This window comes from Lutra lutra, chromosome 14 (genome assembly GCF_902655055.1).
Source record: "Lutra lutra chromosome 14, mLutLut1.2, whole genome shotgun sequence".
Taxonomy (NCBI): Eukaryota; Metazoa; Chordata; class Mammalia; order Carnivora; family Mustelidae; genus Lutra; species Lutra lutra.
Genome location: NC_062291.1, coordinates 14,587,373 through 14,614,154, shown reverse-complemented (window position 1 = coordinate 14,614,154; position 26,782 = coordinate 14,587,373). Strand labels below are relative to the sequence as shown.

Below are 26,782 nucleotides of genomic sequence, written 5' to 3'. Positions count from 1 at the left end.
TTGAGATCTTCAGGAAACAATGCTATAAACATGCAAATATTATAGCACAGTTTGACTGCCTAGAGAATTATTTCCATAGGTGCATGTTGAATTTCCAAGCAGGAGAACATTTTTCCCCAGTGACATATTTGACGATGTCATATTGCCACAATTGTTAGCAGAGCATAAGGATATTTCAATGACAGAATGGAAGGCTCGTTTGGGAGAAGGGTGGTTGGGGTTCTAAGTAACAGTGGTCCCCGGGAAGAATGGCTCATGGATACAGAAAAAACAGCCTCTGCCACACTAAAAAATCTGACCTTGAAATCACTTCTGTATACTTTCTTTCTCATCTACATATCTCTTTCTTGTCTGAGTTTTCACAAACAGAATATGCCTAGTTATCTTGTGGACTTATAAGAACATTCTTTTTTTCTTTTTCGAGAGAGAGTGGGGGGAGGGGCAGAGGGGGTGGGAAGAGACTCTTACGCAGACTCCTTGCTCAGCAGGGAGCCTGACACTGAGCTCCAGCCCATGACCCTGAGATCATGACCAGAGCCAAAATCAAGAGTCGGATGCTTACATGACCGAGCCCACCCAGGGACCCCAGTTATAAGAACATTGTAAAGGAGCTACAGAGGAGCAAAATTGATTCATTTATTGATAGCTACATTACCTATGTATACTTTATATATGATTAAAACAGTGAAGTGTGAATTGATACATAACAAACTATGAACAGTTATTACCTCTGAAAAGGTTTATGGAAAGAGAGGCACTTTCACATTCTATTTTAAAGCTCTTCTAGGGGCACCTGGATGGCTCAGTGGGTTAAAGCCTCTGCCTTCAGCTCAGGTCATGATTTCAGGGTCCTGGGATGGAGCCCGGCATCAGGCTCCCTGCTCAGTGGAGAGCCTGCTTCACCCCGCCCCCGCCTGCCTCTCTGCCTACTTGTGATCTCTGTCTGTCAAATAAATAAATTAAATCTTTAAAAAAAAAAAAAAAAAAAGCTCTTCTACATGGTCTGTTTTTACATCAAACATGTATTTCTTGTGTCATTTTTTTTCAAGATAAATAAATAGCCCTTCAGTGCCACAGTCAAGGGTCAGGAAAGGGCAAGATGCGAGATAAAGCTCCAGGGCCAGGGCCCCAAGCCGTGGAGTAACCCCCGCAGGCGCCCATGATCACTCTGGAGGTGGGACCGGAGGCTACCATGCTGGAGTAAGAGGGGAGGCAGAATTGGGGTGGAAGGAACCAAGGATACATTTTATTCTTGGCCCTTTGCTTATTTTACCCAATTTAGTAGAGTTTCTAAATTGGAATACATAAATGAGATTGTGTTCAAATTTCTATCTTCTCCAGGGACAGTGTAACTCTTGATACCTCGTGCAATATGTGATTCTGGCAGACCCTATTAAATGTTTCCTGTGCTTTTTTCCCCCCAGACTGAATTCCATAGTACTCGTCCTACGGAAAATTTCCCCCACACCTAAAAATACGATGAAAAGCAAATTGGAGCATTTTATCATTATGTCATTAATCTCCATAAGGCTATTCAAATGACAACTAAAAGTGGATTTAAATCTGTCAAAAGAATCATTGATGCTTACCTGGTTTTCCTGCTGAGTTCTTCGGGTTGGCGCCTACGAAGGTAACTTCAGCAACTTCTCCCTGAAGATAAAAACTTATCTTATGAGTTTGTTCTTCATCATGCTCATATTTGGGCCATGATTTATGAAATGTTCAAGATGCTGGGCACCCGTGCAGATTCTACCTACTTAATCAAATGAGTTATCTTCGGAGAATATTAGAGAACACACCTTGCAACCATGGGCATGGGAATTTTGGGCTGAGAAATTACTCAAGAATTTTTCACCAACGAATTCGCTTTTAGTACATTCAGAGATGAAGACAATGCATTAAAAATAGCTTTTTCAGCCTTTGATGTTGTCTCACACTTCCCTCTGACACACCTACAGGAAGTGGACTGACTCAAATCAAAGCAGTCGACACTTTCCCTGAATGACTTACACTTACACTGATGCTGGCTCGTGTGAAGTACAAAGTGGAATGACAGGATGTGTACCTACCTCCCCACCTGAAACAACAAACGAGCTGGGCAAATACATATTAAACCATGGCTCTACAGACAGCAGAGCAATGAAAGCAACCAAACGATGAAAACAGTGATCCTGGGGCGACAAAAAACAGACAAAAGCGGCCCTGCCATGGCCCCAGCCTAATGCCCTCAGAGTGCACGTACAGCGTGAGGAGGCAGAGCTTAAGCAAAACCAGGAAGCTGATCGAAGGTAAGGAATAGATGTGGGAGTCCGTGAAGGCCAAAGAGTCTCATATTCACAAGGCAAAGTCATAGAGAGAAGAGCATACCAGAGAGAGGAGAGCTACATACAGAGGGAACACTCTGGAGATCTGCAGAAGGTTCCCCTCAACTCTGCGTGCAGAGAAGAGGACCACCTGAACCCAGGAAAAGAACCTATCAGCAGAGACTGAAATCCTTACTCCCTGAAGCATCTAAGCACACACTCTGGTCAATATTGGGCTGGACATTAAGTTATTTAACCATAGGGACAACACCTTGAGAGCCAGACTTAAATGTAAAATCAAGAACAACAAAAGAAACAGAGAAGACCCAGTAGCCACACATTGCAAGAGAGATAGACTTGACTGACTTGGTCCAGTCTAGTTTTCAGGGCGCAAACGAACAAAAACGACAACTCTGGGGGTGGGGGGGGGGGGCTAGGATCCAGAATTGGTACAATGTACCAAAACATATCCAGTATTCAACAGCAACAAAATGATGGGATTTGCATACATGAAAAGGTCACTCATACTAAGGGAAAAAAGCCCAGTCAAAACTGCCCTTCTGTGTCCTCGGATGTTGTAGTTAACAGACAAAGACTTCAAAGCAGCTGTTGTAAAGGTGTTCTAAGAACATTATAAATCACGTTTAAAGAAAAAAATTAAAGTCTGATGATAATTACTTTACATATAAAGAACCTCAGAGAAGAGACTTGTTAAAAATGGATTGGATTCTAGAGCTGAAAGTCACAACTGACATGAGAAATTCACTAGAAGAACTTAATAGCAAATATGAGATGACAGAAGAAAGGATAAGTGAACAAGAATTTATCAATATAAATTATTAGCCTGATGATGGGTATTAAGGAGGGCACAGATTGGAAGGAGCACTGGGTGTTATACACAGACAATGAATCATGGAACACTACATCAAAAACTAACAATGTAGTATATGGTGATTAACATAACACAATTAAAAAAATAAAAATAAAATCAATTATTGGTCTGAAGAATTGACAGAAAAACATGAAGAAAAATTGCTAGGACCTCAGAAATAAACAGGACATCAAGTATACCAACGTTCACAAACCACAAGTCCCAGAATTTGACGGCAGAGAGAAACAAACAAACAAAAAAACAAACAAAAAATTTGGAAGAAATAACAGATGAAACTTTCCAACTTGATAAATATTACCTGCTGACCCAAGGAACTCAACAAATCCCAAGTAGGATAATCAAAGAGTGCTTCTCATTCAGATACATTGTAGCAAACTGGGGGCAGGCAGAGGCAAATAGAGAATCTTGAAAGCAGCAAGAGAAAAATGATGCATTACATACAGGGAAACTCCAATAAAATCAGCAATTGACTTCTCATTAGACAGTGAAGAACAGTGGCAACAAGAGAACATATCCAAAGTGTTAAAAGAAAAAGTTTCTCCACGAAGAGGGAGCAAAACTATCCTACAAAGATAAAGGGAGAATAAAGCTATTGCAGCTGAATAAAGCCCGAGGGAATTTGTTCTTAGCAGAGCTGTCCTCCAAAAAGAACTAAGGGAAGTTCTTCATGCTGAAAGGAAATGATGCTAGATGGTAATAGTAGTTCAAATTCCTAAGGAACAATAAAGATCCTCAGAATGGTAAATATGTGGGCTGTTTAAAATATTCTATGACTATGCTTTTCCATATCTTCTCTTAATCTCTTCAGAAGGTACGAGATTGTATAAGACAATTAGTTATAACACTGTAGTATTGTATGTATATATAGATTCAACATATGTGACAACAATATCACAAAGGATGGGAAAGGAAAATAGATATATTGGAACAATCTTTTTATATTTTTTGGAATTGTTAGTATTATATTGAAGTAGGGTACAATTAGTTAAGATGTATATTGTAGACCTGTGATAAAATACATATATATTCATATATATATATAGACAGACTAGATAGATAGTCTCTGTCCCCATCTCCTGGTACATAGCTTCTAAAACTCTTAGAATTCCAGAAGTGGTGTGTCTTTTTGTATGTAATGAAATGACCAGTGGCTGAGGGTTTCTGGGTAACATTGGGATGGAGGCTAGTTGTCAGGGAAATCAACCTTGTGATTAGAGGGTTGGAATTATCAAGTCTAACCCCCTGATCTCCAGGGAGGGAAAAGAGACTGAGGGTTGAGTTAATCATCAATAGCCAATGAGTTGATCAATCGTGCCTATATAATGAAGTCTGCATGAAAGTCCCTAAAGTCTGGGGTTCAGAGAGCTTCTGGATGGGTGAATGCATGAAGATTTGGGGAGGGTGGCTTTCCCGGAGACCTCATGGAAACTTGGCCTTCCCTTTCCCCATATCTGCCTCTCCTCCAACAAACAGGCTGTTCCTGAGTTGTAAGCCATGTATAATAAATCGATAACCTAGTAAGTAAACTGTTTTCCTGAGTTCTGTCAGCCTGTTCCAGCAAGTTATTTAGCCCAAGGTCGGACTCCTGGGAATCTCCAATTTGTAGCCAATCAGTCAGGAGCAGAGGTGACAACTTGGATTCATCACTGGCATCTGAATTGTGTGAGGCGGTGGGAGTGGAAGGATACAGTCTTGTGGGACCGAGCCCTTAACCTGTGAAGTAAATGCCAACGCCAAGTAGATAGTGTCAGAATTGAACTGAATTACAGGACACCAAGATGACATCTGCAGAGAATTGGAGAACTGCTTGGTGTGGGGGAAATGTCCACATATACCACTGCTGCCAGAAGTACTGAAAGGAGGGAGTGCGGAAAGGAAATTCAGAATTCTTTTTCCTTTTCAATTCCCTAAAACAACTACTAGGAAAATAATAAAAAATATATATAGAAAACAAAACAAAACAAAACAAAACCAAAAAAACAGAAGAATAAAAAAGGTACACTAACACGTAAGAAGAACCTAAGCTTCCATTTTAAGAATGAGAAGAGGAAAATAAAATCTAGGCAGTCAGAAGAAAGAATATAAAACACCAGAGCAAAATCATTGCAATTGAAACAGGAAAAATGATAGATAAAATCAAGGAAGCTAAAAGCCAGCTCTCTGGAGACACAAACTGTCAAAATCATGAAGAAAGAAGGGTCATTGTTGTTGACCCTATAGAAATGAAAAGGATTGTAAGAACATATTGTGAACTTTATCCAAACAAATTAGACAACTAACATAAAACAAGCAACTTCCTAGGAAGATGCAAATTTTTAGGAAGATGCAGATTCCTCAAGACAAACTAAATGCCAGGAGGGATACATAATGACTCAAGAAAAGAAAAAAGAAAAAACAAAACAAAACAAAAACAGAAAGTCTGAATAGGCTTATGATAAGTAAAGAAATTGGAGCAGTAAATAAAAATTTTGCCAGAAAGACAAGCATAGGTCCATGTGGCTTTGCTGATAAATATGACTGAATATTTAAAGAAATAACACCAATATTTTCCATGAACCTCCAGAAAACACAGGAGGAAACACTTGCTAACTCATTCTTTGATCCGAATGTTATCCTGACACCAGGGGCAGCAAAGAGAACACGCGAAAAGAAGACTGCAAATGTCCCTCGTGGGCATGAGTATAAAACTTCAGCAAAATATTAACAAACCCAATTCAACAACAGATAAAAAAAGATTCTATACCATTAAGGAAGGGTATTTATTTAGTATCTGAAAATCAACTAATACAATACACTACCTTAATAGAATAAAAGACAAAATCCTACATGATCACCGGAGCAGACATGAAAGCATTTGGAACAAATCCAACACCCATACTTCATTAAAAACAAACAAACAAACAAACAACAAAAAAAAACTTGGCATACAAGGGAACTTTCTCAACTTGATTGATTAAAGTCATTTATAAAAATCCTAAAGGAAACATCATACTTAACAACTGAGTCCTCTTCCTCCTGATTAGAAACAAGAGAAGGATGCCCAGTCTCACAACACGTCTTCTACACTGTACTGTAGACTCCAGTGCATTAAGGAAACAGAAATTAAAAGCCTCCAGAAAAGTAATCCACAAAGGAGCAAGTAAGCTTGCTTTTATACACAGACGACATGATAGTGTACGTAGGAATTTCTAAGGAATCCACACACACCCCCAAATCTCGTGGGACTAATAAGTGATTTAGCAAAGTGGAAGGACACAAGGTCAACATAAAATTGTAGTAGTTCAAGTCCTGCCTCATTGCTACGTGCTTTTCTTGTCCTTGATCTAAGAGAACTTTCTGAGCTCTAGTAAATGGTTCCACGACCAAAAATTTGAGACAAAAAGAAGCACTTGGATTTTAGAAATTTGATTTTACATCATCACCACCTGGAAAATAAATATTTCCCCATTTCCACATCTGCAGAGCTCTGCAGTGTCAAGAACAACCATTATCAAATTGTTAGGATTTATCATTGCTAACAGCAACTTATCATTGTCTACAGCATGATTAGAAGCAGGGGTTGACATTAGACAGTGTCTTTTTCTCATCCTCAGACACAGGCTTCTGGAAGATTGCAAGATCTCTTGGGGAGTCTTACCACTCTGTATGTAGGTTGCGTGGGCTGCAGAACATCCCCAAAATTTTTGCCTATTGGTGTTCTATCCGCGATATTAGGAATTAAGGATGCTATCAGATGTTTGAAAAATGGAGGCTCTGGACCTCTGCTCAGGTTGGCTACTGTATCCTAGAACAGAGAGCATTTGCTTAAGGACCACACAATGTAGAGTCAAAGCCCCTTTCCCCAGGCCCCCACCTCCCAGAAATGCCTTCATTAAAGGAAATATGCACACACACACAGCGCCTCTCTAAGAGAGAACAGCTTTAACAAATGTGGGGCAACTTTGCTAAATGTGAGTCTAGATGTCCACAATTCAAACTTTTGTCACTAGAGGAAAGTTCAGGTCATAGACAACACTTTCACTCCCCCAGACCATGCAGTCCTGAGATTGGAGTGTAATTACTATACAAGTTTAGATTCTGGGACAGTCATTTTTTAACTACATGACTCTGGATAGGAGCCTAATCACATGGTAAGCCTTCGTACCATGACATCGTGATTATTCTTTTAATTTTTTAAATGTGCTGACTCTTACCCAGAGTCAACACCAAGCTTTATTTCCCCCTAGATCCTTCTCTGTGCTAATTAAAAATACATATAATAAATATACTTTTAACTTAAAAGTTAAGATCTGAGTATGCCCTGACTGGTTTAATCTATGTTTTCCACAAAATTTGTCATCTTTAATGGTGTCATTACAACATTAATCTCAAATTTTAGGGAATCCTTCATAATGGACACTGATCCTTACTTTTAATAATTTAATCTTCTCAACAGCCATAACATCGATTTGCTGGCCTTCCCTTTCCACAAATGGGAACGTAAGCTGGGAGATACTCAGTATTCTTTTTTGAGATCTCATAGCTAATCTTAGAGAGAGAACCATAACACTGGCTGTGACACAAATTTCTACAAAACGAATCACACTTTCTCCCTACGTGTCACTATAAAACTTGAAGACTATTTCCGTGGGAGGAACTGTAGACATACAGTCATAATGCAAGTAAAGTCTGAGCCTATCCCTTGTAATGGGTTATATGTTTATTCTTTACTGTGTAATCAGAATATTCTAGGAGGAGTTACAGCTCTCACGATGAAAATTAAAGCAGTTCTACTTTGGTTAAAAAAAAAAAAAAAAGGATCAGACCTAAAATGGAGAGGAATGTTATGATAAAACAATCATCAGGCAATTAAAATACATCTTAAGTAGATACCCTGTAGTGAAATTTCCTATGGTCAGCAATTAGGTAGAGGCATATGGAATTGCCAATATTCAATTGTTTCGACCCACAGAAGCAGCTGTATCATTTGTTTCCACTCGATCTAACCAAGCTCTGTCTCTGAAAGGGCTTTGTTGTCTTTGCTATGCGGCAATCGTGTCCCAGGCTTTACTGGCGCTTATAGGGTATTATATAAAGATCTGCCAATGATTTTAAGCCCTTTATCCTGTCTACTAGCTCATCTGCTGAGGCCAGAGTCAGCTTCATTGATACCCGCACTCCCAAAGAAAGAGATCCACAGATGGGGTGCTTCTAATTCAACATGTTGGGGTGTATGTATTCTAGATCGATGCAAAGTGTACGCATTCCACAGTTACACTCCATCATCTCTCGGCCTCTAGTGCTCACAGCAACTGCCTTATTTTTGAGCCACCAAGAAAGTAAAAACATGTCACTGATTATAATCATAAATTTCCTCTGATGGGAAGATGCATCCTTGTTTCAGAGATGCTGCGGTATGGGAAATAGGCCTCTCAGAAGAATGACCTGCTCAACTCATGAAGTGATTGGAGAGACTCTGGCCAGGACCGGAGAACACTGGTCCAGACCCCGGCTACAGTTAGAATAAGCCCAATGACTCGCATCTCCAAACCACTTCACTCATCTGAAAGATGGGGAGAAAATGATACCTCCCTACTTTCACAAGATGATCACGAAGATAATATGAGATCACATATGTGAACAAAGCTGTCACCACCATGAGATGTTAACGGCATCTGAATTCACTGATGGTTTTGTTTCTTAGAGCTATGTTGTAGCTACAAACTTTTTAAATACAAGGGGTTTGAAAGAAACTGAACGTTGGAAGCTCAAGTTTTCTTTTGTTTCGCTCTGCATCTCCCTTCTCCCAAGACACACAAGCATATGAGTTTTGATTACCGTAGCAATGGCCTTAGCAAGGCCTCGGAAGAGCTGGATATAAGCAGACAGAGTGTGTGGTCCATAAATTGTAGATGCTGCCTCATACCGCTGAGCCTGCAGGAGACACAGGACTGAGTCTTACACCATTCTGTGTATCTCCACGCATTCACAGAGGTGCAATGTCCTAGACGAAGGGTGTGAGGTTGGACATCTCACATAATTCAAACAAGATTAATCATGACAGGGCGCCTGGGTGGCTCAGTGGGTTAAGCCGCTGCCTTTGGCTCAGGTCGTGATCTCAGGGTCCTGGGATCGAGTCCCGCATCGGGCTTTCTGCTCGGCGGGGAGCCTGCTTCCCTCTCTCTCTCTCTCTCTCTGCCCTGCCTCTCCGTCTACTTGTGATCTCTCTGTCAAATAAATAAATAAAATCTTTAAAAAAAAAAAAGATTAATCATGACAAAGGACGGTGGGCATTTCCACTTACCAGCTCAAATAAATGACTCCCATCAACAATGGGTTCTCCTGGTTTATACCATGGGGACTCTTGGTCCATCCAATCTGAGAGAGGGGAATAGCTCCTGAGCTTAAGTCTATCTTAAATCTATCTTAAAATATAAATACTGGCCTTCAAGGAGCACAGCAAGAGGGAAAAAATAAGGGAAGTGAGGGTCTCAGTAACTCCTGAGGAAATTGGGCATTGATGGTTCTGTCTGGAGAAGGACATTTAACCATCATACAGCTATAAAACCGAACAAGATACATCTCCTTACACTGAACAGCAAGCCTCTTGTTGTTCCACAGGAATCCTAGACTCATCAGATCTAAAGTGGAACTCATCACCCCAAAGACACCTTCTCTCCCTGCGACGTCCGTCATCCCAGCGAATGCCAACCTTCTGCCATCTTAGACTCTTCCCTCTCCCTCATCCTATATCCTGAAAGTTTCCAAGCGACCATTACTTGGAATCTCTTGAATTCTTTCATTTTCCTCTGTCTCTCCTGATCTTACTGTGGCCAGACTCTTGGCTCTCACCCAGATAAGGACAACTTCCTAATCAGTTCTTTGCCCCCACACTTGGCCTTCTAATTTGTTTTTCAACACTGTCATCCTAGTGACCTTTTTAAATCAAAATTTGATCAGAACACTCCTTCCTTGGAATTCTACTGCCATTTTCCAAAACGACCTCCTTCCTTATTGAGGTCAAGCTTGTAGCAGAGCATAAAAGGTGCTCTACCAATGAAACCTCCCCATCAACCAGCTCTCATCTCCCTACTCTCAACTACTCATGGCCCCTCAAACATACTAACTCAGCACCCCAGACCACTGCACGTCCAGCTTCTTCCTTATGGATTCCTCCCTCACTTTTATTTCCCTAACTAGTCCTACTCATTCTCAAGAACTTAGACAAGAGTTACATCTTCCCAAAAATCTGCAGGTCTCCATTCTCAAACACCCAATAAAGACTAGTGCACTTTCTCTTTCTTTTCCTATTACCTTATGCATCCCTTTTACAGTAATGAGATTACTTGCTCTTCTCTGCCTTTCACTAGATCCTAAATCCTAGTACTCTTGAGGGTAGGGGCGGATTTTTACTTATTGTTATGCCCAGATAGTGCCTAGTACAGTATCTGTCTCAACCCATATCTGTTGGATGAATCAGTGAATAAATTAATATTAATCCTTGAAGGAACATGTCCCTGAGAGACATTATAGGCATTCCTAACCTTATTTGTGCCCTGGACTCCTATAGCAGTCTGTGGAGCCTGTGAACCCCTCTCAGAGTAAATGTTTCTAAATGTATAAAATGAAATACATTGTTGACAAAGGAAATGAATCAGACTGAAATATATTTAATCAAAGAAAAATAAACCATGTTTGTGATAAGATAATGTTTGAAGAATAATGTTTGTCCTTCTTTACTGAACAAGAAGTAATGTTTGTGCTTCTTTACTGAGTAACAAGATCTAGTAGTGGATCTAGTAACTACTATGATTTTAAAATAGTGATGAGAGGGGAGTTGTTTCCAAATCTGCAATAACTCTCTGTGATATAAAAAGTATCTGTGGTTCCTATTGGTGACAAAGTCAGAGCTACTGTTAATATTATTGCCATTTGTTACCTACATTCCTAATTGAAGGAAATTCTACATAACAGTTACAGAGAAATGAAAAAAAAATGGATAAATGAAAAGTATTCTCATCCAAGTTTGCCTCAGTTAAGAACCTTTGTTCAAGAGAATTTCCTAGAAGGCAGAGAGTTTCAGGAAATTCAATAGGGGCCACAGGGCAGATGCCACTGTTGGCATCATGGGACATTTGTAAAAAAGTAGATTGTATGCCTCTGTCTGGACTGCCAAGAGATTCAAGCAGATATATCAGCAAACATGAACTATGGGAACTAGACGGTTCCCTTGCTTCTGACAACTACTGTTAAAAAGTACTTGGGGACACCTGGGCGGCTCAGCAGTTCAAGCCTCTGCCTTTGGCTTGGGTCATGATTCCAGGGTCCTGGGACTGAGCCCCAAATCGGGCTCTCTGCTCAGCCAGGAGCTTGCTTCTCCCTCTCTCTCTGCCTGCCTCTCTGTCTACTTGTGATCTTTCTCTCTCTCTCTCTCTGTCAAATAAATAAATAAAATCTTAAAAAAAAAAAAAGTACTTGAGCTACTGTCTGCACTATTTGCAATCAAAGAAACATCACCTCTCCTAAATTCTCTGAGACTTTGTTTCTTAATTTATGTCATGGATATAATAAAACCCTACTCCAGGGCTTGTTGTGAAGATGACTGAAGATAATATTTGCAAAGTGCTGAGCTAGTACATTCAATAAATAGTAGTATCAGCAGGAGTTTTCTCTGCTTCAGGCACTAAAAGCACTATGGACAGTACCCCTGATGAAATACTTTATTTCAGAAAAAGTCGACATCAGTAAGACCCGAATTCTGACTTGAACTTGGAAAGGGCAAACCTAGAACGCCCTAATACAACCTCTGGCTTATCATCCTCTCCTCTTCCCCAAAACAAAAGCATCTCTCAAAAACACCATTAAGGAAGTCTAGAAGGAAAACCTGCATTTGACCCAAGAATCTTGATGAGGGGGTAGTTCATTTAAACACCGAGAACTTTCCACCTTACCTGGTATTCTTCAAAGGTGGTAATATAATGTGTGTACACATTGCACAGACCCGAAATCACGATGGTCATATTCTCCATCCCATTGGTTGCAAATTCCTAGTGGGGGAAAGGTAGAGCCTGATAAAATTACTCTCCATTGTAATGTATATTATCAGCCCAGTTAAACTTAACATATGATCCTAGATGTGAGCAGTGGTGGTGGAGGGTGTCTCTCCTAACATCACTCATAATGATCAGAACTACCAATGAATGTAGAAGTACAGTGAGTCCTTGAGGAAAAGTTAGAGCCATAACTACACTACAGTTGAGCAAGTCAATGGACCTATGAACATCTTAGTGATTACATTTGCAGGTGGAGAATTGTCTTATTACTGAATGACAGATATTTTATCCATCTCCTAAATGGATACTAACTAACCATAGTAGTTATTTCCAACTCCAAGTAAAAGATCTCTGTTGATTATGTCATTCTAGAACCACTTGGAATGTTTCCTGAATATAAGTAAATAGAGATAAGATACAGAACTCTTAACATGTGTTAGATTTTATTTAGACAGGACTTCACGATATTAAGGTACTTACGGTGATTTGGTATTTAATCCATAAAACCATCATCAACTTCTAAATTGTTAATATATAAAGAGCAATAAATTATTTAAACCTGATTCTAGTTCCTTTATAATCTTTAAGCTTGTTCTTATACCACTAATATTTCATATTCACCCCTAGGTATTACTTTCAGGAACTGTGAAACTCTGGTCATCTCAGCAAAGATTAATTTAAAAGGTATCAGATTACAGGAATAGGGAATTCTTTTCTCTTCATCAAATATAAACGCATAGACATTTAATTTCATTTTTAACTTACAGCTTGAACTGCCTCTCGAAGTCTCCGTCCAGACATGGTCCTGAGTCAAGAAAACAGATTTATCTAAGTGTTTTCCTACTCAGATTGTATGCAAAAACTCAGAGTGAGAGACGGGTGTGATCCTGGCTCATAATACAATATGGTAAGTTTCATAGGAGCTCTACGGCAAAGCAAAGCAAAAATTGAGCTTTTTGTCCCTAACTGTCCTATCTTGAAAATAAATCCCAAACTGAAAACAGACAACTTGTAGCGGGGAAAGGGAATCAATAAATATCACTGGCAAAGACCACAATCATTTTCCATTCTTTGTTTCAGCAGAAGTAAACTGTTCATGTTCTGTTAGTAAAAACTGAGGCAGGTAGAGAATGCATCGCTCCTGCCTAGGAAGAATGTATCATTTCTTTCCTTCATCGAAACCTTCAATAAAACAGAGCACTTACTACGGAAGAGGCCCACTTTGAAATGTTAAGGATTCAACAGGAGGAAACTTACATCCCAGAGAGGAAGATGGTCAGCAAGCAAATATAAGAAGTGAGAGGACAGCAGGTGCTATGGGGAATGTAAGGCAGGGTAAGGATGACAGGGGGTAGTGGTTGTTCTTGTGATGATGAGGCCAGTGCTAATGCTGTGGGAATATGGCCGAGGTGGTGGTAATGGTGGTGGTGGTGATGGTGGTGAGGACAGTGTCCTATGTCAGTACAATGAGCATCTCTGTTAGAGATCCGAGCCGAGAAGCGAAGGAATAGAAGAGCCAGCTGTGGTGACGAAAGGAGGGTAAGTGTTTAGGCAGAAGGAACCAGAAGTTCATAAGCCCTAAAACAGGAGTATGCTTGAAGTGATGCAATGAAGCCAAGGTGGCTGAAGGAGGGGTGAGTAAGGGGGAGATGGGTATGAAATCAGATCAGAGAGGTTGCACAGGGAAAATCTCAATGGGGCCCTTGCAGGATGTTGTAAGGGTTTAAGAATTTACCCAGAGTGAGATGGGAAGCCATTGGAAGATTCTGAGCCCTGGCTAAACTTGGGTTTTCAAGGGATTTCCCTGACTGTAGTATTGAGAAAAGGCTATAGAGGAGTAAAGGGAGAAAGCAAGCAGGTGAGACGGGAGGTTATGGCAGTAACCTAGAGGAGAGCTAATGGTGGCTGGGCGGAATGTGCAGAATTTGCTGTGATACTGAAAGTGGGAGAAATTGAAAAGCGAGAGAATTCAGCAATGACTCCAAGGTTTAGAAAGATATAAAAGGGCTGCTTACTGAAACAGAGAAGACTGCTTAAGGAGCAGATTTCAATCTTTCCTGCTTCTAATACTTCAACTGTTTCCAGTATCTGTATTTTGATACTATTTCAAGTCTTTCTGCTGACATGGTAATGCACATCATTTACATTTGCAAGCAGTTTTTCAAATGTTTGTTTGCTACGATTTACCCACTAGAAATACACAGCAAAAGATTTACTCTTCAGAGGCGCACCGAAAGAGGGTTGAAATATTTGTCACTGTTGCCAAAATGGCAGCATGAGATACAAAGGAGTCAGTTCAGAATTATGGCCCGTGAGAAGAAGCAATTCCAACAGAAACACATACACTATGATTACATTTTTAACTACAGAATAACAAAGGAGACTTACGTAAACTCCCCAGGGATGGCAGTTATGGCCAAGTACCCAATCGTGACAATCTGAACATCAACAATATCTGGGTGCCAGGGGTGAGGTTTTGTCAACTAAAAACCCAAAACATGAAAACTATGTTAGGGATTTTGTTCTTTCTATGGGCAAAAGACAGAAGGTGCTCACACAAGTTCCTTTATGGATAAAAAGATTGACAATGTGTCCAGCTGTTTTGGGTGCTTTAGCCTATCAGCACAGACCTTCTATCTAATGAATGAGTAGTATGAGATCCTCAAACTGGTCATAACATAAGGATCTCAGATGTATTCACCTGACTTCCTTCCTCATCAATGAAGTTGTTGGTGGATCTGGTGTCCTAGAATCACAATGTGTAGCAGGTAACCAAGGGTTCTCTTGGAGCACCGTGGTGACCATCCTTGCCAAGATGGATGTATAATTCTACATTTGGAACAGCTTAACTTAATCATTACTCTTTGTACTCTCATAGCACTTTAAAAATTTGCAGTTACCAAGTCTTGCCTTACTCTTCCAAGTTTTCTCCAAGATAATCTACCCTTTTCCTTAGTCAGATTAGTGTAGAAGCTCTCCCTCTATTCCTTTCTTTCCTCTTTCTTGTTCCTGAAGAATTTCAATTGAATGTTAGGGGGGAAAACTTTACTCAAAAATATTTTCTCCATCAGTAATTTATATTACAAACACTGACACGGACTTTGATGTTTAGAATGTAAAAAATCCATGGTCCAAAGGGAGTATTAAAAGACTATTGCTTTAGTTGATCGTGTTGTCTGAGTTGTGAGAAAACTGATATATGAACATGTCCCTTTTTTTTTTATGACCTGAGGATGTTTTCCTCGGCAGAGAATTATATGTGAACTCCTGTCCTGGAGTAAACAAGAATGAATCCTGAATAAGATATATGTTGATCGAATTCTTCCTTTACCACTGTTTTCATCATTCTAGTTATTTATCATAAATTTTAAGTCACAATACTTAATAAGCATACCCCTTATGCCTTAGATTCTTAATGTACATATTTTTAATATTAAAAATAAGAACTCTATCCATAAGATCTATCATTTGTCTCTGACAAGTTCTGTTTTAAAATAACAATATACTAAGTTTACTATGATAGTCAAAATGCATTACCTCTCCAGTGTGAAGGAGGATTGGCTTTGGTTTATGACACTCTTTGATTTCTTCAGATGGTTTGCCCAGGATTTGATCCCGAAGAGTGTCCCAAAATGGATCCCCTACTGTTGTCCCTATTTAGGAATGTTAGGATTAGTGTGATTCCAACCCTCTGAACAATGCCATCACTTTGACAAAGGTATGACAATGCCTTTATTGCAAAGATTTTATTAAGGTTGTTGCCCAATAATTCCAAACAGTATGAATAATAGAAGAGGTAAAATTTCCTGTGCATCCTAAAATAGGAGTCATTATTGAATTAGATCCCTGTTGTGGCTGATAGAATAAGAGAGAGTATTTTGTTCAATGTCCTTAAAGTTTTGTTTCCATTGCTCTTCCTCATCTATGTTGCAAAGAAAAATAACTATAACTATAACACTATAACTAACTGTAGATCTATGAATGAAATCACCTTTCCCCATTTGAAACACTAAAAATGACACCTCCAACTTGAAGTACTGATTGCTCGGCTTGTGGTCACAGGAAGAGGCTCTCTTAACTCCCCACTTATTTATCTACACAAAAATCACACTTAAATGCCATAATCAGGGGGGAAGTTATGTTAACTCCGAAACCTACAAACTTAGAATCTATAATCCATTAGGGAAATATAAGAATTATAAACATGCATGACTTAACAACGGAGCACCAAAATACAAGAAACAAAATTAACAGAGATGGAGGGAGAAAGAGATACTCCACAGTCATGGTTAGAGCATTAATAACCCACCTGCAGTAACAGATGGGACAACCAGTCAGAAGATGGACCATGGAAATGCAAGCAACACGAGAAACCAAGCGGATGTACGAGGTACCTGCTCGTACCTCCCTCCACGCAACAAGAACATAACTGACACTTCTTAAGCGCATACAAAATACTGCCTGGGACCGACCATACACTGGCCATGAAAAAATCCCAATGAACTTTAAAGGGTACAAATCGTACAAAGTACATTTTCCAACCACAAAGTAATGAAATCAGGAATAAATCACAGAAGAAAATTTAGGAAATTCACAAATATGTGGAAATTAAGCAACACGATCATAGACAGTGGTCAAGGAAGAAATTAAAAGAAAATATGAAAACACTTTTGGAGAAATACAAAGGAAGACACCGTATACCAAGACTTATGGGAGGCAGCAAAAGAAGTGCTTAGAGGGAAATTTATAGTGTTAATGCCCATATGAAGAAAAAAGGGGATAGGGACCTAGCAAGAAGGGAAAGAAAATATAAGCCTTTGTCACCCCACAGAAAAACCACAATTAGCGGTTCACAAATGAAGATAGTCCCAGAAGGGCTCCAGAGTCGATTAAGAACCTATAGCACAAAACATGGAATAATCACCCAGAAAGGACCCCTGAGAGGATTAACATAGCTGAAACAGGGAGGAACAAAGAAGTGCAGAGACTCTCAGTCTCAGCCACATGGTCGATGCCGTCCCAGCACCCAGTGGCTGCTCCGTGGAGGACCCCAGCAGTCCCTGCCACTCCACAGTCCCCCTGACAAACACAGACCCCAGCAGCCTACTCCACAAGGACACCAGCAACTTTCACGACTGGGATCGCCAAGAGCCATCACCGCCATCACCACCACCATGGACTGCCCCCGCCCCAGGGGATGAGCTGTTGCTTCCTCACCCATAAGGAGCTTCTACACACCACCCTGGGAACAGGTTTGCAGCCCCCACCCCCAAGTGCCCCTGTTTGCAGAGCTCCACCTGCTCCATCCACACCCATGTCAGAACCCAACATTGCAGGAGCACCACATGTGCCTGTGCTCCAGACCCTGGATCGGGAACCTGCTCGGTATGTACCTGAATCATAGGCACTGGAGCCACCACTGAGGGCTATCCTGGACACTGTCCCTTGGCAAGCTCCTGTGCTCCCAATCCCTAGCTGCACAGCTGCTCCACATGTACCACAACTCGGGCGTGGAGCCTCTACTGCTGCTGGAGAGCCTGTGGCCCGGACCCTGGAGCTGCCCCTGCTCTATGAGCGCCTCTGCTCCAGATCGCCGACCTGTCACTGACCCATGGGCATCAGCCATCAGTGCCTCTGCTACTGTAATGGCACCCGCAAGCCCGACCGAACCTCAAGAGAGAGCTCCTCAGCCATGGACAACCCCCAGTGGGGAAAGAGATCAGGAGGATTCAGCAGCAGCCTGGAGATCCCAAGAGCACAGATGGCAGCTGCAGACACCCACGGCTTGGCATTTGAGGACCCATGTGATCTTCAACCGGTGCTGACCTAAGCTAAAAAGGACTGCATGGACACTACGCCAATTGCCCTACCTGGATCTGGTAACTACCACGGCTCGCCCATCCTATATCCCTGCACACCCCCCGAGGGTAAAGGTCCTCTCCCCCGACAACCAATCTGCAAAGTCTAAAAGAGGTGGCTTTATCCAATATACAGACAAAATTCAAGGCTCCGAGAACAACAAAGTCAAGGAAACGATACCACCATTGGAACACAATAGTTTTCCAATAATGATCCCAAAGAAATGGAGATCTATGACAACTAATTTGAAATAATTTTTCAAAAGATTTTACTTATTTATTGAGAGAGAGAGAGAGAGGAGCACAAGCAGGGGAAAGGAGCAGAGGGAGAGGGAGAAGCAGACTTCCACTGAGCCAGAGCCTCATGGGAGGCTCCATCCCAGGACCCCGAGGATTGTGACCCTGAGCTGAAGGCAGAGGCTTAACTGACTGAGCCACCCAGGTGCCCCTTGAAATTTTTTTTTTTTTTCAAAAAGCTCAACAACTAGAAGAGAGAGCACAGTTAGACAACAAAACCAAGAAAATAATATATGAACAAAATGAGAAGTTCGATAGACAAAAATCACTAAAAGAATAGAAATTCTGAAGCTAAGAATATAGCAAATGAAATGACAACACAGTAAGGCACACCAATAGCCGATTTGATCAAGCAGAAGAAATAATCTGTCAATTCAAAGACAAGTCATTTGAAATTATCCAATCAGAAGAGGAAAATAAAAATAAAAAAGAGTGAAGGAAGCCTACATGAATTATGGAACAGAAAATGCTAAAGGGAGTTCTTCAAACTAAAATACAAGGATACTAATAGTACATAAAAGATATGAAAGTATAAAACTCACAGGTAAAGGTAAGTACATAATTAAATTAAGAATACTGTAATACTTTAATGGTAGTATATAAATCACTAAACTCAAGTATGAAGGTTAAAAGACAAAAGTATAAAAAATAACTAAAGCTTTGGCACCTGGGTGGCTCAGTCATTACGTGTCTGCCTTTGGCTCGGGTATTGATCCCACGGTCCCATAGTGAGCACCACGTAGCGTTCCCTGCTTGGCAGGAAGCCTGCTTCTCCCTCTCCCACTCCCCTGCTTGTGTTCCCTCTCTTGCTATCTCTCTCTGTGTCAAAAAATAAATAAAATATTTTTAAAAATAAAAAAGTAAATAACTAAAGCTACAATAATCTGTTAATGGATATATAATAAAAAAGATGTAAATTATGACATCAAAACACATAAGATATGAGAAGAGGAAATAAAAGGATAGCTTTTGCATGCAATCAAAGTTACGTTACCAGCTTAAAATAGACTGTCATAACTACAGGATGTTTTATGTAAACCTCATGGTCACCAAAAAGCAAATACCTATAGTAGATATGCAAACCATAAAGAATCAAAGCACAGTGCTACCGAAAATCATCAAATCATAAAGGAAGACAGCAGGAGAGGAAGAAAGAACAAGGGAATTACAAAACAGCCAGAAAACAATTAATAAGATGGCATTAGTAAGTACTAACCTTTATTTAACTACTTGAAATGGAAATGGATTAAATCCTCCATACAAAAGGTATAGAGTGATTGAATGGGGTGGGGGGAAGACCCAACCTTATACAGCCTACAAGAGTTCATTCACTTCAGCTTTAAGAATATACATAGGCTAAAAGTGAAAGGTTGGATTAATATATTCCATACAAATTGAAACCAAAACTGAGGAGAAGCATCCTTATATCTGAAAAAATAGACTTTAAATAAAAAACTGTAACAAGAGACAAAGAAGGTCATTATATAACGATAAAGGGGTCAATTCATCAAGGTGATATGACAATTGGAGATATTTCTGCACTCAATGTTAGAACACGTAAATATATAAAACAAAGATGAAAGGATATGAAGGGAGAAATGAACAATACAAAAATAGTAGGGATCTTTTTATCCCACTTTCAACAATAGAGAGATCACCCTGACAGAAAATCAACAAAGAAACACTGGACTTGAACCACACTTTAGACCAAATGAACCCAACAGACATATACAGAACATCTCATCCAACAACAACAGCAGCAGAATACATATTTTTCTCAAGTGCACACAACACCCTCCATCTGAGAGATCATACATTAGGTAACAAAACAAACCTTAGCAAATTTAGAAGACTGAAATAATACCAGCTGTTTTTGGTGATGAAACTAGAAATCAATAATAGGAGGACAACTAGAAACTTCACCAATATGTGGAGATTAAACAACACATTACTGAAGAACTAATGCGTCAAAGAAGAAATCAAAAGGGAAATGACAAATAACTCAAAACAAATAAAATTAGAAACACAATCTACCTAAACATATGGGGTCCAGCAAAAGAAGTTCTGAGAGGACAATTTATAATGCTAAACCCCTACATTAAGAAAAACAGAGGGGCACCTGGGGGGCAGTCAGTTAGGTGTCCAGCTCTTGGTTTCAGCTCAAGTTGTGATCTCAGGCTCATGAGATTGAGCCCTGTGTCAGGCTCCGCGCTCAGTGAAGACTCTGCTTGAGATTCTTGCTCTCCCTCTCCCTCTGCTCCTCCCCACCATGCTTGACTCTCTCTCTCTCTCCCTAATATGAATAAATACATCTTTTTTTAAAAAGAACAGAAAAAAGAAAAGATAATAAATAAGCAACCTAACTTTACACCCCAAGGAACTAGAAAAAGGAAAACAAAACCCAAAGTTAACAGAAGGAAAGAAATAACAAAGATCAGAGAAGAAATGAATAAAATAGAGACCAGAAAAACAATTGAAACAATTAATAAAACTAAGAGCTGGGGGCACCTGGGTGGCTCAGTGGGTTAAGCCTCTGCCTTCGGCTCAGGTCACGATCTCTGGGTCCTGGGATTGAGCCCCACATCGGGCTCTCTGCTCAGCAGGGAGCCTGCTTCCTCCTCTATCTCTGTCTGCTTCTCTGCCTACTTGTGATCTCTCTCTCTCTCTCTGTCAAATAAATAAATAAAATCTTAAAAAAAACAAAGAGCTGTTTTTAGTTTTGCTTTGGGTTTTTGGCTTTTGAATTTTGTTTGTCACTAAGAAAGGTAAGAGTAGATGTTAGTAAATTCCAGTTCTATAATGTCAAGAATTTTAAAATTTAAGAATGGATTGGTTAAAAATTCTTCATATTTGAAAAACCTGGACTCAAATATCTTAAACTTATTTGTGCTTTCTTCCCCTCCCCCTTTTAGTATAAGGTGTTTATAGGATGAAAAGTTGGCCTGTCTCAACTTTTGAATCTTATTGATAAGATTCTACTCCTTGCAAAGGAACACAGCAGGCTGGGCATGTTTGCGCATGTTTGCCAAGACTGGGGGCCCGTCCCAGAGAGTAACATCTTAACATGAGCCATGTTTTAGGGAGAGAGGCCTCTGCCCATTTCTCTGGTCGAAAACATAACAGTTTCTCACAAAAGAGGAATGATAGTGTGTCTTCCTGTTAACCAGTCAGCACCCCTGAATCCCCAATTTCAAAAAAGTCATAGCCAGAGCAATAAGGCAAGAAAAAGAAAGAAAAGGCATTGAAATTGGAAAGCAACAGTAAAATCATCGGATGGAAAAAAACAACTACTGGAGGTTCTCGCTTCTACGTAGCCAAAATCATAGAAATGAGAGTAAAATGATGGTTTGTCAGGGGCTAGGGTGTGGGGAAGATGGGATTTGTGCAAGAGTCAAAGGGTTTAGCCACAGAAAGGAATGAACTACTGATAAATTGTACAACACAGATAAACCTCGAAAGCATGAGCTAACAAATGCCACATTTTTTATGATTCCACTTACAGGAAATGTCCAGAATAAGAAATCAGAGAGACAGAAAGATCAGGGATTGCTTAGATCTGGAGGAGATGAAGGTAGGGGGTTGTGAGAGCTAAAGAGTCCAGGGTTGTTTTTTGAGGTGAAGAAAATTCTCTGAAATTGGCCATGGGGATGGTTACCTATATCTGAAAATATACTAAAAAACACAGAGTTGTACACTTTAACTAGTACATTGTACAGTATGTGAATGCATCTCAATAAAGCTGTTAAAAATTATTGTTCTAGGAAATTAGACTACCCAGGATGAAATATTACCAGGAAAGATGAGGCAAATGTCTCAAATTGTAACTGTATTCATCAATTTGTCAGTAAACGGTTCCAAAATACAATATATAAAAAGCAGGAATGAAAGAAGCCAAAATGTTTCGTACAGGTGAGACTCAAATATTTTTCCATCTTCCCTACTTCACAGCGCATGTTACTACGGAGATGATCAGGATGAAAGTAGGAAGCCTACAATCCTCAGTCATAAATTTGTGGAAATGCACATAGAAAAAGGACTTGGCAGCCCGTGTCTGGGCTCCTGGAGACCTCTGCCTGGAGGACTCTGGGCTTCCATAAAGGCATTCATTAGCAGACGGTAGAGCGAACTCCTATTATTGAAGGTACAATGACAATCCCACTCTGTACTCCTCCCAAGTCCACCCTCGTCCCAGACCCGTTAAAAACCATCCATCTGTAGACTGAAATGCAAGGGGAAGCTGTCTCCGATTCCGTTTGAATCAGTGGAAGCTAAATTCCAGGAGACACGCATCCCTGGGAAATCTGGATGCCACAGACACACCTGGAAAGCACACACACCCCCATGTCTAAAAATAACAGTAAAAAACCATAAATGCATGGTGACCATTAGACCCTTCCAAACCCTGAAGCTTCAGAACCCAGAACCACAGATTTCATCCGACGGCACCTTACCCTGCGTAAAATTGAGGCTCCCGAATCCATCGATGGTCCCAGCCGCAAAACTGTAGCCCAGGGCGGGTTTACACGTTTTTGCCTAAAGGTGAGAGTTTTAAAACAACACAAAAATACAAAGTAAACACAAACAAGAAGAAGTTAAACTTCCAGTAAGTCATGAGATCAGACCACAGCTTTACCTCTGGGTCATCATTGCATGACTCAGTGATACTTACTGTGTGTGTGGAGTTGAGCTGGACGGTGACATCCGTCATATTCACCCACTGATGAGCTGCAACCAGTGGTCCCGTGACCTCCTGGGAGGCGGAGTCGTACAGTTCCTAGAAAACCCACACAGGCTTACTGTTAGTAGCAAAAGAGCTCAAATGAATAGTACCAACTGTGCCCAATAAGTACCATTTGGAGAAGCATCTGTCCGCCATGTTTTGTTTTGTTGGCTGCTTAAAATGGCCACTACCCACATGGCTCTCTCTGCCCACCCCCATTGCTTCCCAGATGCCCCGCGTCCCTGAGACCTGCACCTGCGTCCACTCCCCCACAAATGGGACAGTCTAGTGATACAGGCTGTGGCACAAAAGTCCTCCCTTGAAAGACAGTCAAGAAAATTTAAGATGAGGAAGAGGCTCTCTTTGCCAGGATGAGAGCATAACCTCAGGGATTCTCCCTCAGAAGCAGGGAGTCCTCTGACAGGGCTGGCACCAAAGGGTGGCCAGAAAGACTCTGCACTCCCCCACCATCCACCCTTTGAGGTTCCTCCTTTTTTTTCCTGTAGGGTTAATTGATGCTTTTTCCATCTCATGGGAAATATGAGTCAGCGTCTTGGAAACAGCTTGTCCCACCTTACCACATGCCCCTTTTCCTGACACCTGCCTGTCTCCCATCCCCAATTTGACAGCCAAGTGGGGGGCTCTTGGAGCAAGCTGTCAGTAATACCAGCTGCCTCCCTGATTAGGAGTGAGGTAGTGCCTTACTGAGAGAATCTGGAATGTGGGACAAATCCCTGTGACTCCCAGGCCCAGAACAGTAACAACATCTGACACCAAACTGTATCATGGGGTCAAATGCTAAATATAATCTATTAATCTAGTACCACTCACTGATAATACCACAGTAATTAGAAAGAAACTGTAGCAATAAGGCTGGCTGGTGCCTCACGTTTTTAAGGGTGCTTTAGTTCTTCCTTCATTGCTCCTGAGACATTTCAGGACCCCGGAGCAAAATATTTACTGAAACACATGCATGGGCTCACACATACGCAACAAAGGTACGAGTTAGCCACGCAAAGGAAGAGAGATCCAACTATGGGAGAGATCTCAGCTTGAAGTCACCCTCCATCTTTTCATTCAGAAATCTGCCTCCAGAAGAGTGGAGGCAAAATATGGGGCCACAATTTCACAGAGGGAGAAGCAGAGAGCAACTCTTCATAATCTCACCGCAGACCAGATTCACTCCTCACCAAAAAATATCTTAAAAAAGAAAAGAGAAGAAAATAGAAGATGGACAGTTGGGGCATATTGAAGACTAGGAACTAATTTGAAGGCAAATTGCAGGCATGGGGAGCAGTCCTGCTCAGTGTGGCCTTGTCACCGAAGATGTTAAGAACAGTCAGGAGACAGGGCAGCAAAAGCCAAGAGAATCTGGATCAGTCCGGTCGTGCCAGACTCCATGTTAGCTGAAATCTTACACTCTCTACCACCGTGCCGTCTGAGGCAGGCACCTGGATGGAAACAGGATGTTTGCCCGAGTCCTTGGTTATAAAAAAGACTTCCTGTAAGAAGTCAGATGAGCCGACAGAGAGACGTTCCTGCATGCTGTTGGAAGCAGCCTTCCTAGAGGGCCGGTGCCAGCCAACTCCGTGGCCAGCACAAGCTCTCGCTGCCTCTTACCATTAAAGACTTCCTCGTGAATGCTGTCGGTGGGTTTTAAAGAACAATGTTAAATGAAGGTGAAGGAAGTGGGGCCCATGGCTAACCTTCGCTCTCTGAAAGATGATCCGTCCTATAATCTGCGTGCTGTGGAGCATGTCCTGTCCGGGTCCCACAGCAATGCACATGCTGGGCTGCAAGACAGGGAGATAAGACGATGGGCGGTGAGGTAAGCCGAGGGTCCAAGCGGCATTGCAAGGGAGGCTAAGTCAGCGGAGTTTCTAAGCCACATGCTAGCACTTCTGGTCAGATAGTCTCTCAATTTACAGATTATGAAAAGCAAAATCATTCATGGCATTGGAGCAGGGAAAGTCTTCCGAAATTGTATTGTAGCAACTTTTTTTTTGTTACTTTTTAAAATTAAAAAATTTTTTTATTATGTTCAGTTAGTCCCCATGCAGTACGTCATTAGTTTTTGATGTCATGTTCCATGATTCATGGTCTGCGTATAACACCCAATGCTCCGTGCAATACATGCCCTCCTTAATACCCTTCACTGGGCTAACCCATCCTCCCACCCCTCTCCCCTCTAAAACCCTCTGTTTCTCAGAGTCCACAGTCTCTCATGGTTCATCTCCCCACTCCAATTTCCCCCAACTCACTTTTCCTTTCCTTCTTCTAATGTCCTCTGTGTTATTCCTTATGCTACACAAGTAAGTGAAACCATATGGTACTTCTGACTTTCTCTGCTTGATTTATTTCCCTCAGCATAATCCCCTCCAGTCCCACCCATGTTGATGCAAAAGTTGGGTATTCATCCTTTCTGATGGCTGAGTAATATTCCATTGTATGTATGGACCACCTCTTCTTTATCCATAAACAAGCAGCACCTTTACAGATTAGGAAACTGAGGCTCAGGTGGGTTGGATGATTTGTCAGGGATGGTACAAGTAGCTAATATCTGAGTTAAGACCTAAAGCAAAGTTCCCCACTGGCTGCATATCTTCCTACGTGTTTGTTCTTGCCTGTGATTGCCTTAAATTGAAACTCAGTTAAAATTATACTGGAATAACTATATGATCTTTTGTGAAAAATCAGTAATAAATCTGGCTCTCTACTCCACTTCTTATACCAGATACTTTTAAAATGGGCCAGATGGATAAATATTATAATTGAAAGTTAAAAAGTATTAAAAGATAATATGGATGACTACCTTCTTAATACCTTTTGATTCATCCATATTGAGTTGGGTTTTTCTCTTATTTGCAGTCAAAGCATCCTATATGTGTGGCAAAATTATCACATTGTACACCTTAAAATTATATAATGTTGTATATCAAGTTACATCTCAAAAGAGGTGAGAGGGAAAAAAGCAAAAAAAAAAAAAATCCTAATGGATACACAATAGAATATAGATGAAATAGGTAATTTGGGGCGCCTGGGTGACTCAGTGGGTTAAAACCCTGCCTTCGGCTCAGGTCATGATCTCAGGGTCCTGGGATTGAGCCCTGTATCAGGCTCTCTGCTCAGTGTGGAGCCTGCTTCCCCCTCTCTCTGTGTGTCTCTCTGCCTACTTGTAATCTCTGTCTGTCAAATAAATAAATAAAATCTTAAAAAAAAAAAAGAAACAGGTAATTTGCAAAAAAGAAGTGCAAGTGGTCATTCAACATAAAATATTTTCAATCTCATGAATAATTAAATATAAATTTAAACTACAAAAAGAGAACTCTTGGAGTGTTGTGTTGGTAAAGACTGAAAGGCTGATAAACCGGGTATCAGTGAGGGTTTGGGGAAATTGTCACTCACGCTCTGCAGTGGGGTGTTGGAGGGGAAGGGACTGATGTGTACCCCCTGGGGGCTGTGCTGTCTTTCTCTTTGACAACAAATTCACTTCTAAGACTTTGTCCTAGGGGCACCTGGGTGGCTCATTAGGTTAAACTTTGGCTCTTGGTTTCAGCTCAGGGTGGTGGGATTGAGCCCCAGAGCCCCACATCAGGCTCTGTGATCAGAGGGGAGTCTGCTTGAGAGCCTCTCTCTCCCTCTGCCCCTTCCAAATAAATAAGTAAATCTTAAAAAAAAAA

At 40.9% G+C, this 26,782-nt stretch overlaps 1 protein-coding gene across 3 annotated transcripts in view; it reads right to left on the bottom strand.

Annotated features, from left to right (window-relative positions):
• ASAH2 (N-acylsphingosine amidohydrolase 2) overlaps nucleotides 1-26,782 on the bottom strand; it is a 70,071-nt gene that overhangs the window by 6,467 nt on the left and 36,822 nt on the right. For 2 of the 3 annotated variants that reach the window (XM_047702950.1, XM_047702951.1), the window contains exons 10-19: nucleotides 24,809-24,895; nucleotides 23,052-23,156; nucleotides 22,834-22,915; nucleotides 15,765-15,880; nucleotides 14,616-14,710; nucleotides 12,993-13,032; nucleotides 12,126-12,221; nucleotides 9,013-9,108; nucleotides 6,833-6,979; nucleotides 1,590-1,650 (exon numbers count right to left, since the gene is read on the bottom strand). In XM_047702950.1, coding sequence (XP_047558906.1) covers nucleotides 1,590-1,650; nucleotides 6,833-6,979; nucleotides 9,013-9,108; nucleotides 12,126-12,221; nucleotides 12,993-13,032; nucleotides 14,616-14,710; nucleotides 15,765-15,880; nucleotides 22,834-22,915; nucleotides 23,052-23,156; nucleotides 24,809-24,895 — 925 coding nt within the window. The remainder of the gene's footprint in view (nucleotides 1-1,589; nucleotides 1,651-6,832; nucleotides 6,980-9,012; nucleotides 9,109-12,125; nucleotides 12,222-12,992; nucleotides 13,033-14,615; nucleotides 14,711-15,764; nucleotides 15,881-22,833; nucleotides 22,916-23,051; nucleotides 23,157-24,808; nucleotides 24,896-26,782) is intronic. The other variant, XM_047702952.1, reaches the window with a different exon arrangement.